Source organism: Hypanus sabinus, chromosome 23 (assembly GCF_030144855.1).
Source record: "Hypanus sabinus isolate sHypSab1 chromosome 23, sHypSab1.hap1, whole genome shotgun sequence".
Lineage (NCBI taxonomy): Eukaryota > Metazoa > Chordata > Chondrichthyes > Myliobatiformes > Dasyatidae > Hypanus > Hypanus sabinus.
This window is the reverse complement of record NC_082728.1, coordinates 7,962,156-7,974,217: the sequence shown is the minus strand read 5'-3', so window position 1 is coordinate 7,974,217 and position 12,062 is coordinate 7,962,156. Positions and strand designations below refer to the sequence as shown.

Here is a 12,062-nt window from a genome sequence, read left to right as displayed (position 1 = left end):
AAATTACAACTTCTTCGCAAAAATTCCAGCAAGAAGTGAGGCAAGTGTAAGAAGTGAACAAAATAGGCTTCAGACTCCTGAGAAGAAACCACCTGACTCCAAAGAAAAACAGGTTTGTGAGAGGCTTTTTATATATATATATATATATAGCACTCTTCTAAGAAAGCACACTTTTTTGACTTGCTTCAAAGTTTTTAAAGAGAAAGAACAAAGCTTAGGAGTCAATGAAGTGGGCTACATATTTGTATTTTCAACTATGATAGGGAATGGAATGCCTAATATTAGAGTACAGGCAGATTCTTTGCTGTTGTTACTTGAGGTGGGCTGGCTGACAGAGTGCAATGGAAAAATAAAATATTAATTGTTGTCAAGTGCAAATGTCAACCAAATGTAAGTCTTTGACTTTAACATGTTATATGTGTACTTGTTGACTACTAATATTTGCAACAAATATTTTTATTTTCTTTTATTCTTTACATTAATTCTTACCACAGTTCTTTAGGGGTTTAAATCTTAGGTTTGGAGGACAATTACTGAGAAAAACTCTATGTATTCAAATGATACACAAATGTGCTTTTTCTACTGGTCTGCCTTGTCCACCAGATGTAAATCAGCCGTGGCTTTAAACATGGGTACTTAATCTGTTCTGGAATTGCCTTCCATATGTCCTTATGGCATGAGGGGGAGGCTATTCAATCTATAGAGTCTGTGGCAGCTCTGAACAATCAGATTCTCTCACTTACCTCTCTGTAATAGATGTATCCATCAACTTCCTTCTGATTGTCATGGTAACTGCCAGCAAGTCTTTGAACGATTAGAGGAAACTAGGGGAAACAGATAGATCACAGGCAGAGGATGCAAACTGCACATAGACAGCACCCAAGTTTGGGGAGCTGGAATATCCAACTCAGCGTTAGGTACTGCTCTGTAACAACACAGATGGGTGCTCTCTTTTTCTACAGGACAGCACAGATTTAGGGATCTGAACAGGATTTTGTTTTTACACAGAGGATGGTCGGAGCTTGGAATGACTGATGAGATGGTGGATTTCAGAAACATCTGTCTAGACAAATATTTGAATTATCAAGGCATAAGAGGCTACTGACCTGTTATGGGTAAATGGGATTAGGATAGATAGATACAACTGACATCATGGGTGTGATGGGCTAAAGGGTTTGTTTCCATGCTGTTTGGCTCTATGAAAAAGTGAGCTTTTTTTTGTGTGGAGCAACAAGTTACAGTTGTCACGTATGTTTAGGTATCAGAGAAAAGAGAAAGTAGTTGACCAGTCTCTGTGGTTCATACCTTCATTCTGTTGAACGTATATGTCTTCTTTTTCCCCCCTCCCCCCACCCCAAGCTGTTTCCTTAACTTCCTCAAGGAAGTACAGGCATACAGAAGGCCAGAGTTTTTAATCTCTGATGATACATTGCTGGTTAATAAAATAGCTGATTGAATTGAATCCTTTGTTTTCATTTAAACCATGGTTCATTGTGAGATTAAATATTTATCTTAAGCTGCCTATAATTTGTTTTAGATGCTAAATATGGCTGTTAGTGATAAAATTTTAGCTTACTGCAGTTTTGTCACTTATTTTAAATGAGTCTGTTGCAATGTGATCTTAATACATAGCTGAAAGATACGTATTTTTATGATTGTGACTGCTGTTCTTTGCTCTTCATTAGGTGGATCCTGAGTTCCTGATGCAGAACAGAAGCCCAGAATCTCACTCCAGTTTAGGCTATCCTTTGTCCAGATTTCATCGGAAGGACAATCTCAGTCAAAGGCAGCTAAATTTCCATCTTGCTTCTTCGCATCCACCGGCTGCACCTTACCATCACCCTTCCAATCGACAGTTTCCCCATCAGCCCCCTGTACCTCGGCAACCATATCCAGTGCAACAACAGTTGCCACAACATAGCCAGTTGCCACAGCAGCAGCCACCACAGCTCTCGCCTGCTTTTCCTCAAGCTCCTAACCACAATTTTTTCCCCGCTTCTCATTCTCATCCATCCCAGCATTCCCCAAACCCTGATAATATGTGTCCGGATCAGCCTGTCCCAGGACTGGAGGGAGCAAACCCACTGAGGTCAGTCCCACACTTCAACGCCCCCCATAATCGCCAGTTCAATTTCATTGAAGACAATACCTCAGGACCTGGGATGGGGGAGATTTTAGGTAAGCAGCATTTTGTGGATGATCCAAATGAATATGTAGTTGATGTTGATATTTCTGATATCATCAGAAAAATGTTATACACAGCATGCAAGCTAAAAGATAACATTTCCCCAGAAATTCTGAGGAGTAAGTGAAGCTTGTAATTTTAGGGCATGGGTTCATGAAAAGAGGGCTCATTTGCAGCTGGCCCATGGAGACTGTTGAGATTGATAGAACTTCAAAAAACCAAATCTTCAAGTTCCCAGAGTCACACACACAAAATGGAGGAATTTGTCAGGCCAGACAAATTAATGGTAAGGAATAAATCATTTTGGGCCAAGAATTCCTCTCCATAGATGCTACCTGACCTGCTGAGTTCCCCCAACCGTTCTGTGTGTTGCTCTGGATTTCCAGCATATGCAGTATCTCTTGTGTTTATGATTTGCTTCTCCCAAGTTCCCGTTAGATTTTGGTTTTTGTGTGAAGCACTCACTGATCTGATTTTTGTACATGCCTAATTTTGTGTCATTCCATTTTTAACAGCCAGAAAGTAAACTTCACACTGTCTTTCGTTTAATTAAAAGCAAACTGCTCACTGCTTTGGAAAAAGCAACAGCAGTTTTTTGGTTTCAGTTAAGTAACACCCATAGCAACTATTGAAGTGAATGAGGGAGTAATGCTGTGATGTATTATGGTTGATTTTGAATTGGAAATAAGGAATAATGGGAAATGGAACATAGAATCCTAGAAATGACTACAGCTCAGCATTCAATACTAGCATCCCCTCAAAATAATCAATAAGCTTCAAGACCTAGGCCTCAGAACCTCCTGTGAAACTGCTTCCTCAGTTTCCTCACTGGCAGACCCTCATCAGTTCACATTGGCAACATTATCTCCTCCACAATCTCTAACAGCACAGATGCACCACAAGGTAGTGTGCTTAGCCCCCTGCTTCACTTGCTTTACACTTATGACTGGTAGGCTAAGTACAGCTCCAATGCTAAATTAAAATTTGCTGACGACACCACTGTCATTGGCCGAATCAAAGGTGGTGACGAATCAGCATGTAGGAGAAAGATTGAGTGGTGCCACAACAAGAAACTCTCACTTGATGTCAGCAAGATCAAGGAACTAATTATTGACTACAGGAGGAGGAAATCAGAGGTCCATGAGCCAGTCCTCATCGGGGGATAAGAGGTAGAGAGAATCAGCAACTTTAGCTTCCTCGGCGTTATCATTTCAGAAGCTATGTCCTGGATCCAGCATGTAAGTTCCATTTCAAAGAGAGCATAATAGCACCTCTGCCTTCTCAGAAGTTTGCAAAGGTTCTGCAGGTCAACTAAAACTTTGACAAGCTTCTATAGATCTGTGGTGGAAAATATACTGATTGTTTGCATCACAGCCTAGTTTGGAAACACCAATGTCCTTAAACTGAAGAACCTCCAAACAGTAGTGGATACAGACCAGTCCATCACTGCTAAAGCTGGCCCCACCATTAAGCACATCTATAAGGAGTAGTGTCACAGGAAAGCACTGTCCATCTTCAAGGATCCTCCACCATCTGGGTCATGCTCTCATTTCACTGCTACCATCAAGAAAGAGGTAAAAGACCCTCAGGACTCACACCATCAGCTTCAGGAACAGTTATTACCCATCAGCAAGAGGCTCTTGAACCAGAAGGGATAACTTCACTCAACTTCCCTCATCCCAACATTGAACAGTTCCCACAACCTATAGACTCACTTTCAAGGATCTTCATTTCATTTTCTCAATATTTATTGCTTGTTTATTTTTTTATTGTACTTGCACAGTTCATAGCCTTTTACACATGGATTAATTGTCCATCTTCTTGTGTGCCGTTTTTTGGCGATTCTGTGGCATTTCTTTATACCTACTGTGAATGTCTGCAAGAAAATTAATCTCTGGGTTGTACTGTAAATTGTGACCTATATGTACTTTGATAATAAATTTACTTTGAACCTTGGATTTGCTTATAATGTCAGACAAGTATGATGACAAATTTAATCAAAAACACTCTTTTGCAGTAGTCAGTGGAGTCACTGACCCACTGAGTTTCTCCAGCATGTGTGTTGCTCAAGATGGAAACATAGCAAACCTACAGCGCAATACAAGCCCTTTGGCCCACAGTGCTGTGCCAAGCATGCACTTACTTTAGAAATTACCTAGGGTTACCCATAGCCCTCTTTTTCTAAGCTCCATGTACCTATCCAGGAGTCTCTTAAAAGACCCTATCGAATCTGCCTCCACCATCGTCGCCAGCAGCCCATTCCACACACTCACCACTCCCTTCATTAAAAAACTTACTCCTGATGTCTCCTCTGTACCTTCTCCTAAGCACTTTAAAATTGTGCCATCTCATGTTAGCTATTTCAGCCCTGGGAAAAAGCCTCTGACTATCCACACAATCAATGCCTCTCATCATCTTATACACCTCTATCAAGTCACCTCTCATCTTTCACCACTCCAAAGAGAAAAGGCCAAATTCACTCAACCTGTTCTCATAAGACGTACTCCCAATTCAGGCAACATCCTTGTAAATCTCCCCTGCACACTTTCTATGGTTTCCACATCCTTCCTATAGTGAGGTAACCAAAACTGAGCACAGTATTCCAAGTGGGGTCTGACCAAGGTCCCATATAGCTGTAACATTACTTATTGGCTCTTAAACTCAATCTCACAATTGATGAAGGCCAATGCACTGTATGCTTTCTTCACCACAGAGTCAATTTACATGGCAGCTTTTAGTGTTCCATGGACTTGGATCCCAAGATCCCTCTGATCTGCCACACTGCCAAGAGTTTTGCCATTAATACTATATTCTGCCATCATATTTGACCTATCAAAATGAACCACCCCACACTTAACTAGGTTGAACTCCATCTGCCACTTTTCAGCCCAGTTTTGCATCCTATCGGTGTCCCATTGCAACCTCTGACAGCCCTTCACACTATCTACAACCTTTGTGTCATCAGCAAACTTACTAACCCATCCCTCCACTTCCTCATCCAGGTCATTTATAAAAATCACAAAGAGAAAGGGTCCTAGAACAGATCCCAGAGGCACACCGCTAGTCACTGACCTCCATGCAGAATATGACCCATCTGCAACCGCTCTTTGCCTTCTGTGGGCAAGCCAGTTCTGGATCCACAAGGCAAGGTCCCCTTGGATCCCATGCCTCCTTACTTTCACAATAAGCCTTGCATGGGGTATCTTATCAAATGCCCTGCTGTAATTCATATACACCACATCTACTGCTCCACCTTCTTCAACGTGTTTTGGCACATCTTCAATAAATTCAATCAGGCTCATAAGGCATGACCTGCCTTTGACAAAGCCATGCTGACTATTTCTAATCATATGAACATTTGGAGAGGCATAATAAATCCTGCCTCTTGGGATCTTTTCCATCAACTTACCAACCACTGAAGTAAGGTCTGCACTGTTTGCAGTCCCTCCTGTGTCTCACTGTGTTTCTATTTTCAAATCACTTTTAGACTAAGGAATCCAAAGAAGAGAAGCCTTAAAGTATACCCAGGCTGTCAGAGAAGCCTATCTCATAAGTACTCCTAGTTAAACAACATAGTACACTCTCTTGCTCCTTGAGTTTAATGAACATTGATGTACTAACCAAAATGGAAAGTAAGAAATCATTGTTTTTTGTGTAATTGAGATTAAACCTTTATGATAATTACCAAAGAACTTCATGTCTTAAGTGAGGGTATAGACATAAAGTTGGAACTTGGAGTTTTAGCTTAAGATTCTTAATCATTCAGTACTCTGTCAGCTTTCTGGTTCACGCTAATGTGGAGGTCAATCATATTCTGTCCAGCTTCTATTTATAAGATGTGGCCTTTGCTGGCCTTATTTTTATTACCTATTGCTGATTCTCCACCATCTTCTGGAGTTCCATTAATTAGGATCAAAAATGTAAATCTAGCAGCCATGGAAAACATGGAGATTCCTTGGGGAATACAATAGGTCTGTAGTCTAAGAAGATTAATTCTTCAGCCAACTCTGCTTTCCTATTAACAGTATTTAAATGAACTCAAGGAACATCATGTTTTGCGTCATTACCTCCTTAAGGTTCAACATTGTGTGCAGCGATTTTTGAATAATGAATTAGTTTTGCCATCTAAGTTGCACCGATTTCAGCTCTTTTTGGCTTTTTCAATTGCGCTATCTTCTTCCTTGCATCATTTTAAATCTTTTTTGCCATTTAATTACTCCTGCATTTTGCCCTGATAAAGACCTTTACTGTAGTCTTTCTTCCCTTTCCTCTTTCATCTCTAACATTTTCAGTTATGATGACATCCACTGACCTGTAATGTGAACTGGTTTTCTTATGGAGGTGCTGCCTTATCTGAGGATTCTGGCATCTTCTGGTTTTTGGTTCATTTTTTCACATCTGCAGAATCTGCTTTTGCTTTTCTGTGAAAATTTCTAACTTGAGATATTTGAAAACAAGCATCTCTACATATATCTGCATAAGGAGCTTGTTGATGTATCCAAAATTTCTCAAAGGCAGTACATAATCTTCCATTTTATGCTTGTCTCTCTGTGTAACTGTCTCTGCTAATTGGTAGTGTGGTTAAGAAAAGCAATTTCTTCCTCTTTAATAGATGAGTTATAAAATTGATAACTTAAAAATCCAAGCATGTGTTAATTCTCACTGCTCAAACTATTCTAAAACTTGTGCACACAACTTAAGCTGACAATTCAGTACTGTGTTGCATTACTAGAGCTGCTGTTTATTAGCTGAAATGCTATAAACCAAGCCTCCGGATACTTCAGCAGATTCTGTAGCTACGCGGTGAGAAGTTTCCTCAGTGTTGCCAATGATTCTGAATCAGTGCCTGAGCAAAATGGGGCCATTTGCCTGATACTGTTTATAGCATATTACTGCTACTGTTGCAAGTGGCACCATATTAAAATATCACATACGTAGAAAATGAATCAGGATTCTGCAGTAAAGAGTTTCTGTGCCCAGTATTGAAGTTGAATTAAGATCGCACAATGAAATTAAAACCATCAGTCTCTTGAACTGGTGTGGATAACTTCTGTGACCACAACTCCAAACTGATTCTATGATCTACAGATTTACATTGTAGGTCTCTTTTACAACTCACGATCCCAGTGTTATTTTTTTTCTATTTGCAGTATGTCTTCTTTTACACATTGGTTGTTTGTCAGTCTTTGTTTATGTATGACTTTTTGAAGATTCTGTTGTATTTCTTAATTGTTCCTGTAAATGCCTGCAGGAAAATCAATCTGAAGATAGTTATGGTTATATTTTGATAATAAATTACTTGGAAAATCTGGCAATACAGCTATGAGGCTCATTAAGATTGAAGTCTGTTGAAGGTCATTTTCAGTATACAAGGAGAATGGAATAATTGTTACTCCAGAACCAATGCAGCGCAAATAAAAACACAAAAGATAACGAGCACAATAATAATAATAATAGAAACACAATAAATATAAATACATAAGACATCTCATATAGTTTGTATATCCATAAAGTAATGCTTAAGTACATAAGGTGAATGACAGGAAATAATAAAATGATAGTGGAGTTGGTGGTGGTGGTGTTGATGAGCCTTACTGCTTGGGGTAAGGGACTGTTTTTGAGTCTGCTCTTTTGAGGCCATGTGGGTGCTATGTAGCTTCCTCCCTGATGGGAGTGGGACATAGAGTCCATGGGGAGGGTGGGCGGGATCCTTTATGATGTTACTGGCCTTTTTCTGTATGTATATCCTTGAAGGCAGGTAGGTTAGTGCCATTGATATGTTGGGCAGTTTTGACTACCTGTTGTAGCCTTTCTGTCCACCACAGTGCAGCTTCCCTACCAAGACGTGATGCAGCTTGTCAGGATGCTCTCTACTGTATATCTGTAGTATGTACATGAGTATAGATGTGTGAAGTTCAGCTCTCTTCAGCCTCCTCAGAAAGTAGAGGTACTGGTGAGTTTTCTTCGCTGTGTAGGATATGTTCTAGGACCATGAGAGGTTGTGTGTGATTTGCATTCCCAGGAGTTTGAAACTGCTGTGCTAATGTGAAGGGGAATGTGATTGGTACAAGTTCCCCTAAAGTCAATAACCATCCCCTTTGCCTTGTTGACATTAAGGATGAGATTATTTGCCTGGCACCAGGCCTCCAACTCTTCCACCTCCTTACTATAGACAGTCTCATCATTGTCGGTGATGAGCCCCATCACTGTCATATTATCAGCAAACATGTGATTATTTAGGTATTTGACTATGCAGTCACCTGTGAGCAGAGTGTACAGCAATGGGCTCAGCACACTGCCCTGGGGGATGGGGGGCACACCTGTATCGTGGATGATGGGGAGGGAGGAGCAGTCGTGCATCCTGACTACCTGAAGTCTGTTTGTTGGGAAGTACAACACTTATTTGCAAGAGTTATGTTTGTGTTTCAGAGCTGCTCTCCTCAACCTGGTTGACTGTTTTAGTTTTTGCTGACTTAATCACCAAAGTTGACAGTTTGATCTCAGTTTCTTTCAATCATTGGTTTGGCTTGTAGATTCATTGCATGCCAGCACAGCTGAAGACCTCATGAGGCAGCATTCAAGAATTCACCAGTGGAATGAGCATCAGGATTATGTCAATCCAGGGAATCCATCATATCCTCAACAAATGCAGCAGCTTGCTCACCCATCCCAGCAACCAGTCAGATATTCACAACATCCTCTAAAGGGACAGTGGAAACATGGCAATAACCCTGAAGATGAAAATGGGCCATCATATCAGAGGTAAAGTTGTAACCACATTATGTCAAAGCATTTGAATGTTTGTAGCCAGTGCCTAGCCAACTGTTCGGATGTTTTGATGTTGAAAGATTAAAGATTTGCTTTATTTGTCGTGTGTATAGCACAATGAAACATACAGTAAAAATTTGTCACTTGCTTCAACGCCCAACACAGTCTGAGGATATGTTGGGGGCAGCCTGCAAGTGTCACCATGCTTCTGGCATCAACGTAGCAAACCTACAACTTGCAAACCTTAATCCCTGCGTCTTTCAAATGCTGGAGGAAAGTGGAATACCAGGAAGAAACCCATGCAGAATGGAGAGAGCATACAAACTCGTTGCAGACAGCAACGGGAATTGAACCCTGATTTTCTGATCGGTGGCGCTGTAAATTGTTATGCTACCTTCCGAGTGGTTTTGGCCCAAAATGTCAACTGTACTATTTCCCTAGATACTGCCTGGCCTCCAGCATTTTGTGTATGTTGCTCACATTTCCAGTATCTGCAGATGTTCTCTTGTTTATGCTACCTTTCCACCCTGTTAGCTCTGAGGAAGGTATCCTTGGAGAGACTCTCCAGGATGTGACCTCCCATGGTCCTGCACTGATTTAATTATCTGTAAAGAAAAGCAAGATATACAATTGAAAAATTATAACATTGTCCTGAAATGACTAACCACCAGAAACCCCAACCAACTTTTTTTTATCCAAGTTCTGACGCCAGGGACGGAGATTGTACTTGTGATTGTGACTTCACTTTCACAGGGATCCCTTGACGTGCTGTTCATTCTCTAAAGAATACTCTTGTCAAGCATTTGTTCTCTTCCAGTGGTTGGTTTGTAGTGAGTTGGGGAAATAGGAGGATGAGAAGGTTATTTCTGATAAAGGGACATCCTTTTATTCTGAGGCTGTGCCCTCCAGTCCTAAACATATTTACTATTGGAAACATCCTCTCCACATCCATTATAGTTGACTAAGTGGCTATAACCACTTTTGATTGGATTTGGCAGAATATAATTTGACAATTGTCCATCAATGTACTAATTGTAATAGAACTTACTGCTCATTTGTTTGATTACTTGGCAGGTCTGTTCACAGAGTTTAATCTGTATTTTGTGAATCCATTCTTTCTTCATTGCATGTTTTTTTTTGGGTTTTTTATGATTTTTCAAATTGTACAGTGCCCGAATTTTCTGGAGCAGTTCCACTTATATTTGGAGGTAATACAGGGGGATGAGTGTGGGCAGGAGAAATGACTAACCACTTTGAATAGCCTGGGAATAAGGCAGAGAAAAGTGCTAACTGTGCGGAAGATTCCCCCAGCCCCATGTTTACCTGAGCTAACTGAACCAGGTAATTCAGGAAGGTAACAGGCTCCATCTTAATCAGGGTGTCTGTGGATACCCTCATTAATCCTTTGAATCCCTGGGAGGCTTAAATTTGATTGAGGTTCCTGTTCCTGGTTATTATGTCACAATCCCTGCTGAAAGTGTATGTTCATGGATAGCAATCAAAGACTACAGGAAATTAAATTGGAAACTTGGACTGGAAACCTTTTATATTGTAAGGAACTCCTGAAAGGCCTAGATATTGTGGGCATGGTAAGTATGTTTCCAATATTGTGAGAGTATTACCAGAGGATACAGCCTCAAAATACAATGGCATCCCTTTAGAACAGAGATGAGGAGAAATTTGTGAAGCTGTGCAGTTCATGCCACGGATGGTTGTGGTGGCTGTCATTGGGTATATTTGATTGATAGGTTCTTGATTAATGAGGGCATCAAAGGTTATAGAGAAAAGGCAGGAGAATGGGGTTGAGAGGGAAAGCAATTAGCCATGATGATGTGGTGGACCAGAGACAATGGGCCAAATGGCCTAAGTTTGCTCCTGTGTCTCATGGTCTTATGATCTACATTTTTTGCAACATGAATAATTTTAAAAGAAAATGTAGTGGTTGCCAGAAAATGACATAGTTATCTAGATGCTGACATATGCTGTTTTGCTTCAGATTCCCAGGTTTGTTAAGAGAGATGCCACCTTCGGATCAGACTGAGAATAAGGAGCTAAATGAGATGCCCCTCCAGTCTCGTTTGTTGCAATACCGGCAGATTCAGAGCAGAAATCCACCTGGACACCTCCCTGCACCTCTTAATCATAACAGCCAGTTTTCCAATCTGAATGACAGTAATCCTCCCCTTGAAACCATCAATAACTCTGGCTTCCAGCAGCTGCCTCAACAACAAATGTATAATCCTGCTTACCCCGTACCTTCAGGACACACACCACCGCCACCTTCTTCCAAGTTCCCGCACCCCGAGGGCTCATGGACGGTTCCCTGTATGCAACAGAACCACCTGCTGGGGCAGAATATGCCATATGGGGTTTCACAGTATCCTCATCGAGCAGAACCACATCCAATAATGTCTCTCCAACAACAGCAGAACAATAGAGAGGACTCATTTCACCCAGCTTCTGCTCGGACGGTATCTGTTTCTTCACTTCACAGCATAGAAAAGGTGAGAATCCTTTCATAATTACATCATATTTGTTCTGCAAAATGTTTTTTCCTTGTTGAGTACATTTGACAATATGCAGTGGAGCTTCAGTCATTATGTCTTTGTGGTTGATCTTTGTCAACAGTTATAAACTAATTGGATTATCTGTGGATGATTTTCACAAGCCATTTGAAATGTCCCAGTCTTGAAAATCTGTACATTTGGATTAATCAATGGAAAATAGGAGTTGTATATGAAAGTAGAATATATTTTGGATTCTCAAAACAAGTCATGTTGCCATTAAAATGATAGCCAGCTAAACTCCTGAGGTGATTGAGTCCTTTCAATCATTTCCATAAGACACAGGAGCAAAATTTGGGCATTCGGCCCTTGGAATCTGCTTTGCCATCCATCATGACTAATTTATAATCTTTCTCGACCCCTTTCTCCTGTTCTCCTGCTTTCTCCCTATAACATTTGACGCCCTTACTAATCAAGAACCTATCGACCTCCGCTTTAAATATACCCCGTGACTTTGCCTCCACAGCTGTCCATGGCAATGAATTTCACAGATTCGCCACCCTATTGCTAAAGAAATTCCTGGTCATCTCTGTTCTAAAGGGATG

The 12,062-nt window shown here is 40.7% G+C and overlaps 1 protein-coding gene across 6 annotated transcripts in view; it reads left to right on the top strand.

Annotated features, from left to right (window-relative positions):
* Positions 1-12,062, top strand: part of helz (helicase with zinc finger) — a 300,135-nt gene that overhangs the window by 243,794 nt on the left and 44,279 nt on the right. For all 6 annotated transcript variants that reach the window (XM_059948283.1, XM_059948286.1, XM_059948285.1 and 3 more), the window contains 4 exons: positions 30-112; positions 1,686-2,178; positions 8,719-8,947; positions 10,950-11,457. In XM_059948283.1, coding sequence (XP_059804266.1) covers positions 30-112; positions 1,686-2,178; positions 8,719-8,947; positions 10,950-11,457 — 1,313 coding nt within the window. The remainder of the gene's footprint in view (positions 1-29; positions 113-1,685; positions 2,179-8,718; positions 8,948-10,949; positions 11,458-12,062) is intronic.